This window comes from Pelophylax lessonae (genome assembly GCF_965119305.1).
Source record: "Pelophylax lessonae genome assembly, chromosome: 10".
Lineage (NCBI taxonomy): Eukaryota > Metazoa > Chordata > Amphibia > Anura > Ranidae > Pelophylax > Pelophylax lessonae.
Window position 1 is genome coordinate 83,279,520 of NC_138777.1, and position 20,373 is coordinate 83,299,892.

Genomic DNA, 20,373 nt, shown 5'->3' on the forward strand with positions numbered 1-20,373 from the left:
TATAGAACAGGCAGCACCCTCAAAGCTTCAGAAGTATGAGATGAACCCCAAAAACTTGGAAAGGTGGATCTCACACGTACCGACTCAGACTATTCCGCAATTTAATTGAGCCCCAAAGGTTTTTATTGAATAGCGGAATAGGAAATATGATCAAAAAAAAGTGTATGTTTTTCACACGTACAGAAGCACACTAGGCCCCAATTACTATTGTTTGTACACCTAAAAGGATGGATGAGGAGGAGGAGGAGTATAGAACAGGCAGCACCCTCAAAGCTTCAGAAGTATGAGATTGTGTTCACTGTACCCCACAAAGATTGTGTTCACTGTACCCCACAAAGATTGTGTTCACTGTACCCCACAAAGGTTTTGTTCACTGCACCCCACAAAGATTGTGTTCACTGTACCCCACAAAGATTGTGTTCACTGCACCCCAAAAGGATTGTCTTCTCTGCACCCCACAAAGATTGTGTTCACTGTACCCCACAAAGGTTTTGTTCACTGCACCCCACAAAGATTGTGTTCACTGCACCCCACAAAGATTGTGTTCACTGTACCCCACAAAGGTTTTGTTCACTGCACCCCACAAAGATTGTGTTCACTGTACCCCACAAAGATTGTGTTCACTGCACTCCAAAAAGATTGTCTTCACTGCACCCCACAAAGATTGTGTTCACTGTACCCCACAAAGGTTTTTTTCACTGCACCCCACAAAGATTGTGTTCACTGTACCCCACAAAGGTTTTGTTCACTGCACCCCACAAAGATTGTGTTCACTGTACCCCCCAAAGATTTTGTTCACTGCACCCCACAAGGATTGTCTTCACTGCTTCCCACAAAGATTGTGTTCACTGTACCCCACAAAGATTGTGTTCACTGCACTCCAAAAAGATTGTCTTCACTGCACCCCACAAAGATTGTGTTCACTGTACCCCACAAAGGTTTTTTTCACTGCACCCCACAAAGATTGTGTTCACTGTACCCCACAAAGGTTTTGTTCACTGCACCCCACAAAGATTGTGTTCACTGTACCCCCCAAAGATTTTCTTCACTGCACCCCACAAGGATTGTCTTCACTGCACCCCACAAGGATTGTCTTCACTGCACCCCACAAAGATTGTGTTCACTGTACCCCCACAAAGGTTTTGTTCACTGCACCCCACAAAGATTGTGTTCACTGTACCCCCCAAAGATTTTGTTCACTGCACTCCAAAAGGATTGTGTTCACTGCACCCCAAAAAGATTGTGTTCACTGCAGCCCACACACAGAAAAATGGATGTGGATCACTGACACCTGCCTCTCCTATCCCCCATCTCCTATCCCACACCACACAGCAGTATCGATTGTAGTTTGTAGAACACACTTTCCCTAAAATTCAGCAGACTCTGTCCCTAACAGGATTGAGAAGAGATCGTAGATCAGGAGAACTAAGTGCAGACCCCACCCCACACAGCAATATCGATTGTAGTTTGTAGAACACACTGACCCTATAATTCAGCAGACTCTATCCCTAAAATGCCTACAACTCGCCCTGCCTAAACACTCCGACCTGTCCCTCAATTCTATCCGGACACAAATGGTTTTTTCCTGCCTATCTTTCCCTAATCAGCAGCCAGCACGTTGATGTGTGCTCTGTCCCTGATCTAAGCAGCATAATGACGCCGCTGCGGCTGCCTCGAACTTATAAAGACTTGGTCACATGCTTCAGACGGCCAATCACAGCTACTGAGACATTTGCAGGCATGGCTGGGATGGCTTAAGGCACACCAGTGAAACGATTGTTGATTGGCTGTTGAAAGCCCGCCATGAAAAGAGCGCCAAAGCATGCAAAACCCGGAAATAAAATGACCGAACACGGATTTTTACCCGAATATACAGTAAAGTGTCCGTGTTCGTGTTCGGGTAACAAAAATCCAATTATTCGGTACGAACACGAATAATACAGTCCGTGTTCGCTCAACACTAGTTATGACTAAACCAATAACAAAGTTTAAGCTTGATAGGTTGGTGAGTTATATTTTTGGAGTATAGAGAGTAAAATGATGTAACTGTACTAAACTATTTTTCATAAGCAGTATAAGAGCAAGTGGGGGTGTTAAGATATATGACATTTTATTTATATGCCCTTATACAGCTTATCCATTGATCTACAGTCATATGAATATGTTGTCTGTTTGTTAACCAGGAAGTGTTTAAATAAATTTGCGCTCACTAAAAGAGAAAAAAAAGAGAAAAGAGGCAGCTGTTCCTGAGAAAACTAAAGCATGGTGCCTGTGTGAGTTTGTCCTCCATCAAAGATCTGCTATAATCCGGTTATCCTATCTCTTAAGTAAAAAATGGCAACAGTTTCCTTTCTGCTCCATGTGGCAGGTGTGACTGAAGAGAGGAAGCCCTATAGAATCTTCAAGTCCTGGCTTGGATCTTGCACATTTTTAAGAACTCTCTCACTATGGCTATGTGACAGTACTGGGTGCCTGAGCAGCCAATAATTGAACCCCAGCACTGTTACATGGGAAGAAAAGGATCTCCTGTACTGCCATACCTAGAAGTACCAGATATTTTTTCTTTGCTGCTGATGGTTGAAGCAAAAAAAAAAAGTGCTGCTCATGGAGCAACCTTTAATGTGAACATGTTGCTATGCCCTGCAACTCCAGCCAAGAATTTTGTATTTACTTTCAGAGTAACATTCCAGTAAAGGGTCAAACCCATATGTACAATATCTATTGATTAGCTGGGTTGACTGGAGTTATTTTATTGACCTTAGCAGTACAGACATAGTTTTTTTTTTTCATACTAGTTACAGCTGTCTCCGTGGAAAACTTAGGGGAACCTTTATATTAGACTGAGATCCATACTGCTGTGATTCAGAAATATGCATTAACACATGCATGACTGCATTGTTAATGGTACCCCGATGCACCTGCATTGCAGAGCTCCACAATGCACAATAATGTGCCACCCGCCGTGTGCTGTGTTACAAAAACAATATTGCATACACCTTTTTTGGTGCACTTTGGTGTGTTAGCCCACTTGAATGAATGTGTTAGCCCACTTGAATGAATCTTAATGCAACACTTGTTAACACATATGCATTAATGCATTGCAATAGTGTGAATTCAGCCTCGTAGTTTACCAAGTTTACATTTTGTGTCACCTTAGATTGTAAGGTCATATTTTAACACTATATGGCCATCATTTTGGTTTTATATAAAGTTTCAAAAGCATGATCATGCAAGATCTAATCAAGTACTTGTTTTGCCTTAGATGATCCTCATGCAGGGATTGCTCATGGAAACTTTCACAAAGTAGAAGGTCCAAATGAGGAATGTCCAGATGTATCACCACATGAGATATCATGTTCTCATGAAAATGTAAGTATAACACCATAAGAGGAAATCCACTTTCATTTAAAAATAATATTAGCATATAAAATTGTTACTCAAGCCATTTTGTAATTTAATGCTATGAAAATTATCTTTTCATTTCAATCTGAAGGCACTGTCATTTTAAGGTTGTCAAGAAATGTAATGCAATATGGCAACCTGTAAGAACTCTATGCACTGTTGATGTACAGCCTGCCCCAAAAATATAATTTCACGATTGTGTGATTTTCTTAAATGTTTGCACTAAGATACATGTCCAGTTTTGGGTATTCTCTGTAATAGGAATGTCATTTTTGGTGAGATAATCCCTAAGGGTTAACTACTTTAACCACTTATCAAATTAAAAGATGAGTCGGCGCTAGTGGAAAAAATCTCAGCAGAGCTCTGAATGAGCTGACCCAATATCATTAACCTCAGAAAAACATCTACAGCTAGGGAATATCTTTAAGTAGATCTGGGGTTAATACATCCACGGAACAGTGCAAGTAGAATATATAAAACTATTGTGTCAAACCATATGAATCCTAAAATATAATCCGAATCCTAAAACCAAATGTGTGTCTGTCTTTGATATAAAGGGTTTGAGAGACAAGTAGAATATATAAAATAAGTAGAATATAGAAGATTGTGGTATAAAATCCGAATCCTAAAATCCAAATATGTATCTGTCTTTGATATGAAGGGTTAAGAAGCAAAACACTCTAAAAGAACTGCTAAAATATGTATCTAACTTCCATCCAAGAATAAAAAACACACTATTTAAAAATTCCAGAAAAAATGCCGAGTAATCGCATCAAGCTATTTCAATCGCAGGATCAAATTATTACTATAAAGGCTAATCCAATGATCATAAATTCACAGATGTCTGAAATGGATATCAATAAATAGTGACTATTGTGTCAAACAATATTTCTGAATGAACTAATAATCCATATATAATGTGCAAATAGTGCAATAAATGCGTGATGATGATATACTGTATCTCTAAAATGAATACACAATTCTAACGGTGAGAAAAAATATATAATGCAACTCTGAATAAATATGTAAACAATTCTATCAGTGAATAAATAAATAAATATATATATTTCTTGTGCAATTAATAGTCCATGTGCAATAAATAAAGCTTATGCAGTGATCAAGTGAAGTTCATATGTGCACAAATAATTAAGTGACAATTGGTGAATCTTGAAAACAACTGTGGATATCCAGTGATTTGATCCGGAGTGAGCAGTGACAATATAGACGCAGTGGCCGCTCACCTCACTGCACCATTCAAGGCGCTTTAGCTAATATCTGACCCTGGGGGCGAGATGCTGGATTTCTCAGGTGGCTTTAGAGCTTGTATTCCAGTTAGTATACTCCAACTTCCACTACTTGCTCCATAACTATCGTTCCCAAACAGACTCCGACGGTGCTAGTATACTCCAAAAAAAATATAATGATGCCAATAGTGAAGTATGTAAAAACTCACTTTATTCGTAAAAAGCAGGGAAAACACTCACATTTAAAATCAGCAACAATAGACAGCCGCACTAATGCGGTATGATTCCTCTAGGTACTTCTGGATACGGCCGTAAACCGGAAGTCAACGTCACCTGATGCCTTCCAACGCGTTGCGTCACTCGCCTGTGAGCCAATAGGGGGCGAGCGCGCACCACCGGAGGTGCGCTCCCGCCCCCGCTCGTTCACGGACACCTCCGCGCGAGTGACCGGCGGACCCGATGACAAAAGTCCATCCGTTGCTATTTGCAACCATCACTGTGAACTTGATTCTTCATCCCACTCTCCATGATCCCTGTAGAGAAGACATCACTCTGTTCACTGACACTCCAGCACATTTTTTGAGAAAGCATGATGTTATCTTGCAAGATTTCTTGGCTGTTGCCGTTAGCAACCATTGCGGTAACCCAGTACAATACCCCGGATGAGCCCCCAAATTAAGCCCTTCCCCCTTGAGGGCTGCTGGATTTTCACACTTTTAGGTCCCCCCTGGATTACCGGTAGCAACTGCATGCAGAGTCTTAACACTTTACTTTCCTGGCTCAGTCAATGAACAGTCTAGGGGTTGTTGTTTTTGTTGTTATATTTGATATGGGGAAAGGGAGAAGGGATGAGTGGGGTACTCCAACACTTGAACTATTCACAATGCTGAAGACTTCTATCTGAGAATGCGGCAAGGCCACAGATTCATCCTGCCACTAGATGCATCTGAAGTAATGTTCCTTAAGTACTTATCTTCAGGGCACTCGCCTAGTACCCCCTTTCTATCCACCAATTGACACCCATCCTCTGACTACTCTACTCCGGAGTGGCCCCCTTCCTTGTCAGGCCCGTAGACACAATCCCCTGTACTCGCGATACTGCTTTTCAGGTTCTCCAGTGTCTCAACTCCTCCTAGTCAGCTCTCCTGGACCTCTGGGTTCAGCTCCACACTTCTGGCTCACAAGGCAGACTGCCTGTGACCATCAGGGCCACTGTTAGAAATCACGGGGCCCCCTACAACCTACCTGACAGGCCCCCCCCACCCGGAAATATCAAATCGCTAAGATGCCATGGTCGCAATGGTATGCTTTGCAGTCATGGCAGAAATTAGAGCCTCGCTACTGACACCTGTTGTTTTTTTTATTTTTTTTTTTACTTTTTTAAATTGCTGAATGGCAATTTGACATTGTGAGACCGCATTGCCACTGTGAGCCAATTATTTTACTTCAAGGTGCAGAGCGATCCTATTGAACTCAATGGGGATTGGTACTGCCTGTCAAACTCTGTAGCCTGCGTTAAAAATGCCACAGCTATGAAGTAAAGCATTGCAGCCATGGCATGTATACAGTCCTGTCTGACTATATGATAGCTGGCTTCTGTCGAAGGGGCATGACCAAAAAAGGTCTGCCGTCCATCTTCCGATCAGTCCTCTCAGCCAATGGCCCAAGAGCGCTGACCCGTTTTCTGGTGGACGGGTGGCCCCCTTGTCAGAACATAATTGAACAGCAGGGGAGATTGCTGTACTGACATCAGGTTGTTAGTACAGCGGCTCTGACCTGAGGGGTAAGGTTTTTTTCGTTCAGCCTGCGGGGTTGAATGATAAAAAAACTAGCAGTATTCACACCCTGAAGTTCAAGAAAACTTGTTTTACTTTCTTCTATGTTCCAGCAGAAGAGTGTTGCTTCATAAATCGTTCTATGTGATTTCTATGCATCTTATTACTGTTTCTTGTTATGCATTGTATGCCTCAATCCTAAATAAAAAACTTTTGTGGAAAAAAAAAACTAGCAGTATATACTAGGCATTAGGCCACATTCACACTTGTGTGGCGATTGCTGAATGTGTCTAAAAGTGCACGGGTAACGGGCGTTTTGCAGTGCATTTTGGAAATGCACTGCAAATGCGCAAAGCAGTTGAGGTGTCATTAATTGTTAATGGCACCCCAAATGGAATTAGCAGACCTGTGTTTTGTCATGTGGCAAAGCTGCATGTCCTAATAGGTTCTAGAGCTTCTGTGATGTGTTTGTCACACATATGACAGCCCACTCAAGTGAATAGGCGACCTATGTACGAAAAGCAAGAAAAAAAAAAAAAAAAAGAGAAAAACGCAAGCAGGTTCCTACTATCTGAAGTATAAAGTGGGCCTTAGGAGAGATATATAGAAAAGGTTGGGCAGAGATGCCAGCTGGACAGAGAGATGTGTACACTGGCTCCCAGCTCCAGCACCACAGTAGCAGCTGCCTGCAGTTCTAGGCTGGGTCCATATTCACCCCTCTCAAAAATCCTGAAGTTTGTCCCTTCACTCCAGCAGGAACCCCCCAAGACCCCAACCCCCCCACACACACTCACCCCCTCCAGCAGAAGCATTGATGCATCCAAACCTTGGAGGTCACAGTGAAACAGAGCAGTGAGTGCACGATCTGGAGGGAGGTGGAGCAAGCTTCCTGCTCATTCATCTCACTGACAGGAGATAACACTGCCGACTACTGTCCGGGGGGAGATGGAGGGGAGTTTCAGGACCCGGCAGAGACACAGACAGAGACTCTGCAGCGGTCTCCTACTTCAGATCTGGACACTGTCAGTATGTAGAACCGATACCCCTGTTGGGCTGCTGGAGTAAGAATGCTGGCAGTGTTGTAAGTAGATCCACAGAAGTCACAAGGCAGTACAGCCGACTCTCCTCTCCTGCTGGTGCCCGGGCCCCTCTTCTGAAGTGCCAGAGCTCGGGCCCCCTAGAGGAGGGCTGGCTGTACTGGCATATCAGTGGCCCTGGTGACCATACACCAACCACTGCAGAAGAGGAGGCAACCGCCACCCTCCTACCAGGACTCTGTTCACCAGCCAAAGACCTTGAGCACATGTGCTCCTGGCTTTTTATACTACACCCCACAATGCACCAAGACAGCAGTCTGGGCCAATCCCTGGGGCTGTAAAAATACCTGTGTACTCATTGGCCAGGTTTCCTCCACTATCCAATGTGCCTCCCCATTGGATCAGTGGGAACACTCCCTCAGACCACATGAATCACACACTGTCACATTGAGCAGACCTAACTCACAGATCCTGCTCTCTGTTAAGCAGAGTGCAATATAGAATTTACCTGCTGCTGCTCCTCTAATAGGCTGACAGAGCCAAAAACTATACTCACTCTCTAGCACCTACCTAGCAGGGTGCAACACCTATATCCTTGTTCTCCGCAGTTTCCCTCCTTACAAACTAAGTTCATCCCTGCCTGCTTTGTGTTTTGATCTCAATAGAAAATCAGGGGTATTAGACTTTAAAAGCTTCTGATATCAATAACACATACAGTGCCTTGCGAAAGTATTGAACTTTTGAACCTATTGCCACATTTCAGACTTTAAACATAAAGATATAAAACTGTAATTTTTTGTGAAGAATCAACAACAAGTGGGACACACTCATGAAGTGGAACGAAATTTATTGGATATTTCAAACTTTGTTAACAAATAAAAAAATGAAAAATTGGGTATACAAAATTATTCAGCCCCTTTACTTTCAGTGCAGCAAACTCTCTCCAGAAGTTCAGTGAGGATCTCTGAATGATCCAATGATGACCTAAATGACTAATGATGATAAATAGAATCCACCTGTGTGTAATCAAGTCTCCTTATAAATGCACCTGCACTGTGATAGTCTCAGAGGTCCGTTTAAAGCGCAGAGAGCATCATGAAGAACAAGGAACACACCAAGCAGGTCCGAGATACTGTAGTGGAGAAGTTTAAAGCTGGATTTGGGTACAAAAAGATTTCCCAAGCTTTAAACATCCCAAGGAGCACTGTGCAAGCGATAATATTGAAATGGAAGGAGTATCAGACCACTGCAAATCTACGAAGACCTGGCCGTCCCTCTAAACTTTCAGAACATACAAGGAGAAGACTGATCAGAGATGCAGCCAAGAGGCCCATGATCACTCTGGATGAACTGCAGAGATCTACATATGAGGTGGGAGACTCTGTCCATAGGACAACAATCAGTCGTATACTGCACAAACCTGGCCTTTATGGAAGAGTGGCAAGAAGAAAGCCATTTCTTAAAGATATCCATAAAAAGTGTAGTTTAAAGTTTGCCACAAGCCACCTGGGAGACACACCAAACATGTGGAAGAAGGTGCTCTGGTCAGATGAAACCAAAATCGAACTTTTTGGCAACAATGCAAAACGTTATGTTTGGCGTAATAGCATCACCCTGAACACACCATCCCCACTGTCAAACATGGTGGTGGCAGCATCATGGTTTGGGCCTGCTTTTCTTCAGCAGGGACAGGGAAGATGGTTAAAATTGATGGGAAGATGGATGGAGCCAAATACAGGACCATTCTGGAAGAAAACCTGATGGAGTCTGCAAAAGACCTGAGACTGGGACGGAGATTTGTCTTCCAACAAGACAATGATCCAAAACATAAAGCAAAACCTACAATGGAATGGTTCACAAATAAACACATCCAGGTGTTAGAATGGCCAAGTCAAAGTCCAGAACTGAATCCAATCGAGAATCTGTGGAAAGAACTGAAAACTGCTGTTCACAAACGCTCCAACCTCACTGAGCTCGAGCTGTTTTGCAAGGAGGAATGGGCAAAAATTTCAGTCTCTCGATGTGCAAAACTGATAGAGACATACCCCAAGCGACTTACAGCTGTAATCGCAGCAAAATGAAGCGCTACAAAGTATTAACTTAAGGGGGCTGAATCATTTTGCATGCCCAATTTTTCAGTTTTTTATTTGTTAAAAAGTTTGAAATATCCAATAAATTTCGTTCCACTTCATGATTGTTTCCCACTTGTTGTTGATTCTTCACAAAAAATTACAGTTTTAAATCTTTATGTTTGAAGCCTGAAATGTGGCAAAAGGTCGCAAAGTTCAAGGGGGCCGAATACTTTCGCAAGGCACTGTATATAAAAAATTCATATGCATACATTATGACCCAATAGACATACAGATTATGTGAGGGTTGTGAAAATGATAAGGACTCTGGTCCACTTTGAATGTGTATATGTATACCTTCAATGAATATGAATTGGTTTGCTTATTGTAATCCATGTTTGACATTGGCTCCCCTTTTCTTCATATCTTTCTATACATTTATATATTTAAAAAAATATAGATTTATATATTTTTTTTATTTTTGTTGGGTTTTGCACTCTCCTTAGTCCCCGTTCACACTAGCATGACTTGTCAGGCGACTTGGTCAAGTCGCGGTGGGTCGCCTGCCATTGATTAGCACAGGACCCGTTCTAATAGGAGCGACACAAGTCGCTCCGACTTAGAAAAAGGGTCCTGTACTACTTTGGGGCAACCTGGAGGTGACTTGCATTGACTTCAATGATATGAAGTCCGCGCATGTCGCGCCGAGGTTGCGGTGCACGCTGTGCACTGCGACTTCACAGGTCGCCCCAGCAAGTCGCCCCTGTCTGAACAGGGTCTAAGATGTGAGCTTATTTTTATATATTTTTCCATCTGGTTGTTTTTTTTTCCCCCCCAAAAAAGGTGTTTATTGAGATGTCATTCAAAACAAACATGGTAAACAGTGCACAGACAGTTGTAAGTAATAACAATGTAATTACAACAGGAAGTTGCCAACAATTCACCTATAATTATTTCCAGATAAATGTACTGTATAATTGAAGGCAAGAAAAGAGGAGAAGGAGGGTAAAGGATATAGGGAGCAGGGTGGGAGAGGAGATACATGTTTTATGGAAAGGAATCCAGGAAAAGAGAAGCGTCAACAAGCTAAAAAATACCAGGGAGGAAAACAAGAGCTAAATACCAAAGCACCATACAATTATTAATATGGATATCACATGAGGGCTACAAGATTGTGGAATTCTCTACCACAAGAGGTGGTTTCTGCGGGTAGTATGGTGGCTTTCAAAAGACTCTTAGACTTACATCTCAAGGATCAGAACATTCAGGGGTATGTGAGATGATTACAGCCACACACACCTACACAGGTTGAACTGGATGGACTATTGTCTTTATTCAACCTCACCTACTATGTAACTATGTAACTATGTAACATGAGCAAGGATAGTAGAAAAGGACAAGGGCCGAACTCCCCACACCTCCGGTTTAGAGGGGGAGTCCGGTCTACGTCCGAATATCACTCGGGAGTAGGTTACCTCATGGGGTGTAATCAAACATAAGGAGTCATTAGCATGATAATTATTATAGTTCGTGGGAGGTAACAAAGTGTTTAAGAACAGGGCAATATGTATAGGGCATTTAGGACACTAAGGTTGTATATTCCGAGGATGATCGGAAGTGTAACCAGCAAGCCCAGGTTTTGTAAAAATAAGTGGGGTTGTCACTTGCACAGGGTATAAGTTCTTCCATATCTGCAATATAATTAATCCTATGGAACCATTCAGAGATCGAGGGGATATTTTTGGATTTCCAGTGACAGGGGATGCATAGTTTGGCTGCATTCAAGATATGCTTGGGAAGGGATTTACAATAAGTCGTATTTCGAGATTCCGTAAGGTGAAGCAGAAATTGAGTTGGTGAGAATTTAAGAGAGTGTCAATACCTGTTCTATGACATCACGAACTGACCCATCTGGTTGTTTTATTGGGGGTAAGTTGATCAATGTATATGCTTGTACCAGTAGTCGGTTGTTTTAGATTTGAATTATGTGTCATCTCCTGAGTAAAGAGCAGGACTTAGCCCTGATATGGTCTGGGTGACAACTCATGTGTCACATGTCCTGACAAAGTTCCGGCGGGCGGAATGAAACATGAAGACAGAGGCACGGTCTAGGGATGAGCCCCATCCTCCTTGCCTTGCCGAAGCGACTTAACTTTTTTGTTATGCCGGCAATACTTTCCTGTCTGGACTATCCGAGACTACAGCATACAATTGGAGCAGTCATTATGATTGTATATACTTAATGACTGCCTAGGTCGGCAAAGTAATGGAAGCCTGTTCATGGGAGACAAGCATCTGACACTATATAGCAACAAGTGAGACCATCCAAATGGATTGAGGATCGTGAGTACTGCAGCCTTTACAGACCAAAGGTTTTTTTTGTGAATGATCATATCGGCTGTATGCAGTGTAGGGGTCTGGGCTACTCAATCATTGGGACCACCCCAGTGCTACAGGCCGGACCACACACACCTATGAGAATCTATGTGTGCCATATATCTCCAACACTAAGGACCAGACGCTATGTATATATCCTCTCTTTGGTCTGTGCTAATGTGATTTCCACAAATTGTGATATCAATAGTAAACTGTTATATGATTGCTGAACAGTAACCCAGACTTTGTTTGCTTATCATTTATCACCCTTGAATGATTACTCACAGCTCACATGATTTTTGAGGTCATACACTGGCACTAGGGCCATGACTCCATCCAGCTTTGTGTCTGTATGCTACAATCCAAAGCTTTGCCTTGGCTCCTATGGACGATCATTCGTGTTGTTTTTTAATTTTTACCGAGCTCCGCATCGCTTGTTTATACACATTTTGCTGCATCTTCGGATTTAGTCTTAACCTTGAAGAGTTCATGCACCTCATTCACTCGTCGTGGTTTTAAGGTTGGTGCTTGCCTCTCAGGGTATCGACAGGTTTTTTTTTTTACGTTTTATTTATTGTTCTGTCTGTGACAGGCCGTTGGGCAGGGAGTCATATACCAGCTTCTACAGGAGTGCCTCTATGGGTGGGGTGTTGCATGAGGTTATTTTTATGAGTTAGGGGCATCTTTAGTTGAGTGGAGTGGTCTTAGGGGAGGTCTTTTCAGTGATCTGTGGAATCTGATGCTGTTTTTGTTGTTTCTTTGCCTCAATTGGTTAATACATTTTCCAGAGGTAACTACAGGGTGTGTTTTATCCTATCCCCCCCCCCCTTTGTTTTGTTTTTGATAATGTTTGTATATTGATTACATACCCCCCTGGTATTTGAAGGGATAGGACCTCTTGGTTTTTTGTGTGGATATAGCAGAACTCCCAGATACTTTTTTGTTTTCTTTTTTCTTTTGACTAATTATATCTTATAATACTGTTCTATTCTAGTAAACAAAATTACAATGCAATAAAAATATACAATACTTTCTTGACAAGATAACAAAAGAACAGCACTAATAAAGATATCAGTTATAAATCAGTTTAAAGATCTACTAACAATATCGTAGGTGCAACAGCAGGTGTGCGTGGCACCCTAAATAAAACGGAGGTGTCAGATAAAGTAATGTCACAGATGAGCCGCCACAAGGGACATATACCTAAATATGCAAGGAGACCACAAATTCAAACATAAGTGTAGCAGAACTGTAAAACACTGGTAGCAAGGTAGGTGTAAGATTAAGCATGCTGTTTAGCAGGCAATGGCTATTGGCAATTCTGAGGTGGACATTAGGGATGATCGAACTTTTGAAAAGTTTGGTTCGACCAGAAAACCTGAATTTCCCGAAAGTTCGGTTCGGATTCCCGAACCCTATTGAAATTAATGGGACCCGAACTTCGGGAATCAAAAAACACAATTTTGAAGCCCTAAAACCTAATAAATGCCCCTAAAAAGCACATAGGGTTCTGGGCCATGCCCCAGGGACTATGAATTAGGCAAAAAAAAGTTCTTAAAAATTGTCGTTTTTGATAGAGAGCAAATTATTGAAAAAATTATTGAAAAAAAAAGAGATTTCTTTCGATTTAGTGTCTAGGGGGGGGGGTCTAAAAGGTGTACCTGTGAAGTTTCAGCTCTGTAGCATGTCCAGAACCAGAATTATAGCATGCCAAACCTTCAAAAATGACTTTTTTGCTTAACCGCGCCTTTCTTTTGCTCCTAATCTACTGCACAGCCAATGTGTATGATGGAGACATAATGCAGTGCACTGGGAACAAGCTTAGAGTTTTTTTTTTTTTTAAAAAGGTGCTGTCTCTTTAAATGTGGATATAATTAACGGGTGTATTTTCACAATGGGGCTATTATTACCAAATGTTTTCAAGAAGTCAAAAGATGTATGTAGATGCACTTTATTTCATGTAAAATGGTGTTTGGTGCACTTTAACTTGAATTCTCACAAGAAACAGACATATATGCACGGATACATTGAGGGTAAGGGTTAGGGGTAGGGGCCACAATGTAGTGCACAGTGAACAAGATTAGAGATGTTTTGGATGAATACTGTTGTCTCTTGACTTTGAAAATTGGGCCTTTGGTGGTGCCGACGATGCCTTGACACCATAACCCTACGAAAGTGCTGGTCATGAAGGCAATAATTGCCTTTGCAAGGAAAAAAATTGTAATGATATGGATCTGTGAAACAGGTGCGCAAAAATTGTTGTTTGGGTGTTGGCGGAGCCATACCACTGTAAGCCCAAAGAGCTGGTGTTGAAGTAGGCAAAAAAATTAAGAAGATGTGTACCTGTGGATCAGGTGAGCAAACATTGTGTTTTGGGTGTTGGCGGAGTCTCCCCACCGTAAGCCCAAAGATTTGGTTTTGAAGAAGGCGTAAAAATTATGAAGGTGTGCACCTGTGGAACAGGTGCGCAAACATGGTATTTTTTGTTTGGCAGAGCCCCCCCACCGTAAGCTTAAAGAGCTGGTGTGCACCTGTGGAACAGGTGCGCAAACATGGTATTTTTGGTATAACTAAAATGAGGTTCTGTGAACCTAAACAGAACAAGAGGAGGGTTGGAGGGTGGCACCCTGGTCCAGGCTTAAACTGAGGCTCAGCTGCCACATCGCAACAATAGACTAGTCTACAAGGTCTGCATCCGGTGCATCAAAGCTTGATATCCACGACTGATTCATTTTAATGAATGTCAAACGGTCGACTGAGTCGGTGGAAAGTCTCGTTCGATGGTCTGTGACGAATCCTCCTGCTGCGCTGAATGCCCGTTCCGATAGGACACTGGCAGCAGGGCAGGCCAACAACTCCATGGATCGAATTTGTCACATGAAAAGCCCTCTGTGTCACTTTGTGCCCTGACGTAATCGTCCACCATGTGATGCAGACGCTGTCGATGCGATGTGGCAGCTGAGAGGCCTGGGCGGTGAGGACTAAAAAAGACCGAAAGGCATCCGTCAACCGCACGCCTTCATCAAAACGCTCCTCTCGTGACCTGCAGTAGAGTCCATGGTAGGTTGTCCCCGCCTCTGCACCCTACGGGAGTCGGGGAACGTGTTCACCAGAATCCTCTTGAAACTGTCCTCAAGGGATTTGATCCTGTGGACTCTCTGGGTGGATGGGAAAAGCTCAGAGACTTTTGACTTGTACCGGTGGTCAAGTAGGGTGGTCAACCAATAGTGGTCAGTCTCTTTAATGGCCTTGATTCTGAGGTCCTTTCGCAGGCTCTGAAGCATGATGTTTGCCATGCGTCGCAAATTTGCAAAGGCCTGAGAAGCTGACTCCCCGGGGTCACTCAAAACGACATGATCTTGAACGTGCTCCTCCTCCTCCCAGCCACCTACTACTCCAAAGTGTCCCGAGGGAGTCAAACTAGGCCTTGCAGATTGCCGCATTTCTTCTTCCTCCTCCTCCTCCTCAAAGCCTGCAAAAGTTCCCGAAGAATCATCCTCCTCCTCCTCCTCCACCCCTGGATCCTGCTCGGGCCTCTGGGAGCTAGGCATAATGGGGTCAGGATTCTCAGGATAAAGGGGGCCTTGAGAGGCAAGAAAGTCCTCCTCTTCCTCCTGCTGCTCTGCCTCCAGTGCCCTGTCCATAATGCCACGCAGTGTGTGCGCCAACAAAAAAAGTACCAGTAGGGTGTCACTGATGCATAATTAAAAGCCACTGCCGTGGCGAAAAAAAGCCCAGGCGCGCTGAGCCAGTGCTGGTGCCGTACTCGCAGAGATATTCATTGAGGGCCCTCTGCTGCGTGTACAGGCGCTACAGCATAGCCAAGGGGGAGTTCCAGCGGGTGGGCATGTCACAGATGAGGCGGTGTACCGGCAGGTGAAACTCGTGCTGCACTTCAGCCAAACGTGCAGTGGCACTGTTCGACCGCCTGAAGTGACTGTACACCCTTCCTGCCATCCTTAGCACATCCTGCATTCCCGGGTATGAGTTCAAAAACCGCTGTACCACGAGATTTAGGACATGTGCCAGGCATGGCACATGGGTCAACTTTCCCTGCCGAAGGGCGGCCAGGAGGTTTGACCCATTATCGGTAACCACCATTCCTGGCTGCAGCTGGCGTGGTGTCAACCACCTCTGGGCCTGTGCCTGCAGAGCCCAAAGAATCTCAGGGGCAGTGTGCTGCATGTCCCCTAGACACACAAGCTGCAGCACTGCGTGCCCCCTTTTGGCCTGAGACGTAGAATAGCCCTTTGAATGCTTACGTGGTACCTCATTATATTCAAAGGACCATTCTGCAGAGGAGGGCATGGAGGAGGATGAGGAGGAGGAGCAGGAGGGGGTAGAAGTGATCGATCTACCTGGATCAGCGACACCACCAGCTGTTTGCAGACGTGGGGCAATACTGGCTGCAGCACCGAGTTCTGGCTACAAACCCTTCCGCTGGCAAGCAGTGTCACCCAATGAGCAGTGACAGAAATGTACTGTCCCTGCCCATGTTTGCTTGACCAAGTGTCAGCCGTCAGGTGTATCTTACGGCTGACTGACTTGGCCAGGGATGACACTACATTGCCTTCCACATGTTGGTATAGGGATGGCATGGCCTTACGGGCAAAGTAATGCCGACTTGGCACCTGCCACTGTGGAACTGCACATTTTGCAAAGTCGCGGAAGGGAGCAGACTCTACCAGGTTAAATGGTAAGAGTTGCAGAGCCAGTAGTTTTGCCAAACTACTGTTTAGGCGCTGAGCATGTGGGTGGCGTGGAGTATACTTTTTTCTTCGTTCCAGCATGTGTGGAATCAAAATTTGGCGTCTAGATGTTACAGCTGGTGGTGTGTTGGAGGTAGATGCGACACTGCCTGCTATATCATCATCTCTGTCAGTGGAGGCTGCCAACAGGTGATGAGTGACTATAGCAGGGACAGACTGATGTGCAGGTGGAGCACGAGGAGAAGCGCAAGGAGGACTAGGAGGCCGACTAACCTATCTTTGGCCCTTTTGCGGGTTCTTCAAATGCTCCTGCCAACGGGCCAAGTGGTGGTTTGTCAAATGCCTGGTTAGGCAGCTTGTACCCAAGTGGTTGACATTTTTGCCACGTTTTATTCCCTTATGACAAATCTTGCAGATCGCAACTGTTCAATCTGCATGAGATGTCTCAAAAAAGGCCCAGCAAGAAGAGGTTTGTATAGTGGCCCGGGAGACAACAGGTGCGGCCTTAGATGGAGTGGGCCGTCTGTTCTCCCCTCTTGCTTGATCTGCCTCCTACTCAACCTCAGACCCAACATCAGACTCCATAAAGCACTGAGCATCAGGCGTGGCCCGGGAGACAACAGGTGTGGCCTTAGATGGAGTGGACCATCTGCTCTCCCCTCTTGCTTGTTCTGCCTCCTCCTGAACCTCAGACCCAACATCAAACTCCATAAAGGACTGAGCATCAGGCAGGAGTAGATGGCCGACACTGGTCAAACAGCTCAGCTGACTCCTCTGCCATGTCTGAAGTTGGGTCTAAGGGAGGACTTGAGGTGGACATGGACCCATCTTTATTTGCTCTGCCAACTGCAGAAGACTGACCACTTTTCTCTGCCTGGGTAACTGTAGTTGCTGAGGATGACGATGATGAGGGTTTGGTAATATAGTCCACCACCTCCTGTACGTACTGTGGACGTATAGCTTGGCCACTGTGGGAGAACAATCAAGATGGTGGCCTGGCTGAGGACTGACCACCACATCCACCCTTGCCTCTAGACGCCCTAGAAGCTGTGCCCCTTTCCGCAGCAGGCCACGTATGCCTTTCCTTGGTCTACCTGACATAGTTGTCACTGAGGCTTTGGCAACTCTGTGCGGTGAAATTCACCTGCAAAATGCACACTGCTATGCGACCCAAAGTTGTCGCTAAATACAGCAGATGTGTGTGTGACGCAGAGTAGCAAAGCCTTTTGCACAGTGGACTTAACGCTTAAAACAAGAACAGGCGTTAAGTTGTCACTGAGGCTTTGGCAACTCTGTGCGCTGAAATTCACCTGCAAAACGCACACTGCTATGCGATCCAAAGTTGTCGCTAAATACAGCAGATGTGTGTTTTGCTGAAATATATTTTGCACAATAGCTGACTAGCAAGCACGTATACCTGCTGTAGATATATAAGCAGTGCAACGTGCTCACTAGACGGAGTCCTGACACTTTAAATGTATCCCTAAAGAAACTAGATTATTGAATCTAACTGTAGTGGTATATAGTACCCTAACTACACTACATATCCCTTTCTTCACACTAAAAGAACAGCTCCATACAGCAGAAGAGAATTGCAAAATTACACTGGAGCTTTACAAGCAATGCAGCAAGCGTTTTAACAAAGCAGGAGAAACAGAAATGCTTCCACTCTCTTCAAAAGCCTCTGTATTACAGTGCTAGAGGTTAGGCGGGGCTATGTTATATACTGGGGGGCGTATTCACTCCTGATTGGCCTCTGGTCCTCGTAGTCACTCTAATCAAGTTCCTAGCAGACTCCTTACCCCTCATTGGCTTTTACTGACATTTCTGGGCCAATCACTGGCTTTTAAAGCCCAGTTCCTGTCCCATTGCATTTTGGGCGGTTCTGGTGGCCGAATTCCGAACTTTTACCGCAAAAAGTTCGAAATTCAGCCGAATTTCGAACACCCAATGTTCGGGTCAAACCGATGGTCGACCCGAACCGTTCGATCATCCCTAGTGGACATCACTAATTGGGTGAAGGTGGAGTGCATTGATGAGGCTCCAGTTCAGCAGGCTGTTAATCCCATCTTTGTGAGAGGTAAAGGTAGATTGATGTTGGTAGGTAACTAAGTTTAACCGAGAAGCCTCATTTATAGGGGATTCAGTGATCTCTGAGGACAGTGACAGGGGCAAATTCCTTTCTACATTGTGCCATGGCAGCTGAGAGGTCCTGTGTATAGAGCGGGAAGCATAAGTGAGGATCTAGCTACTCGAAGAGTCTGATCCTTGAAATAGTAGAAATGGATGCGGGCTAGTACATCACAGAGTATATCAGCAGGCAGGTATGATGGTTTGGGAAGTCTGTGTGTCCGATCTATCGTGAGATCAGCGATGGTGGGATGCTGCAATAGTTTGAGGAAAAGATGTTGCAGATAAGTGGTTAAATCCACAGGCTTGGTATTGTCAGGTACGCCTCTGAACTTAACGTTATTACAGCGTGATCTGTCTTCAAAGTCAGCCATCTTTGCCTGAAGATGGCAAATCTCCTGAGTTTGATGTTCAAAAGCTGCCAAAAGGTCATTGTAAGGTTTAGGGAGGTCTGATATCTGCCTTTCTACCTTATCATTGCGTTCCTCAATTTGATCCACTCTGTTAGTGAGATGAGTGATGGAGGAAGGCAGTTCCTTTTAAATCTCTTTTTGTAGTGAGAGGAGCATGAATTTAAGAGTCTGCTCTGAGGCTGGTTTTTCTCCTGCAGGAATAGCTGCCAGGGATTCTCAGCTGTCCTCCTCTATTCTTGCTTGATTGGCAGAGCAGAGCTGCTTTTTTGTACAAGGGCTTGTACTTTTTTTTTTTTTTTTTTCAAATAAAGTTTTTATTGAAATTTTCCAAAATAACAGAATAGCCAAGGTTCAGCAAAACAACATCTAAACGGTTGACTTGAAAACTGCTATTTAAAACAAGAGAACCAGAAAAGACTGATAAATCCAAACAAATTGCCATAGTGATTAGGGAAGGATAGCAGTGAAAAGGGGGGGGGGGTAAGGGGAGAGATGGAGGAGGAGGGATATTGGAAGTTAGGACTGTAGAAGAAGAGGCGGGGGGGAGGGAAGGGTTGGGAAAGGCAAGGCAAGTAATAACGAGGAGGGGAGAAGGTAAGGTGGTAAGGTAAGGTGGGAACCTATGAAGAAATATAGGAGGAACGCAATCACACCTGAAAAGTAACCAAAATATCAAGCATTATGTTGCATTCCTAGGGTCCCATATAGTAGAAATAGAGACGGGAATGGCACTCCCAGGAGCACTCTACATCATGAACGTGTAAAGTGCCGGTGCACGATGGAGTGCACCCACACTTTAGGGCACAACAGGTTAGGGGCACTCAGGCTAAAGTCACTCATCAGCTACCGGCAAGCGTATTAAAGTCCATCTCAGACTCAAAGATGGGAAACGTATGAGGGCTATAACACAGTAAGTTAAGGGCATTGCGGAATGGCTGGTGTAGATGAATTTGTAGGCAGACTGGAGTCAGATAAAGATTTTGAAAGAGTTGCTTGGAAAAAAGAGTCTATCCAGGAGGAGCAGGAGTATGTTGGGTATTCAATAGTGATGTATGTGTCCCATTTCATGAAGAATTTACTATTGAGGCCTGTGAAAATCCGAGCATCGATGGTGTCTCTATTGAGGAGCTTCGTAAGTTCCGAAGTGACCTCTTGCAGGGTAGGAGGGCTGTAATTAATCCAGTTATGAAGTATGGCTCTCCTGGCTACCATTTAGTA

General features: G+C 44.1%; 1 protein-coding gene across 1 annotated transcript in view; it reads left to right on the plus strand.

Annotated features, from left to right (window-relative positions):
* The window catches only part of LOC309565958 (mucin-2-like), a gene marked incomplete at its 3' end in the record, with an annotated part of 251,710 nt that overhangs the window by 124,917 nt on the left and 106,420 nt on the right, over positions 1-20,373 (plus strand). Inside the window, exon 7 of the mRNA XM_082270986.1 lies at positions 3,263-3,369. Within this exon, the coding sequence (XP_082127112.1) occupies positions 3,263-3,369 (107 nt within the window). The remainder of the gene's footprint in view (positions 1-3,262; positions 3,370-20,373) is intronic.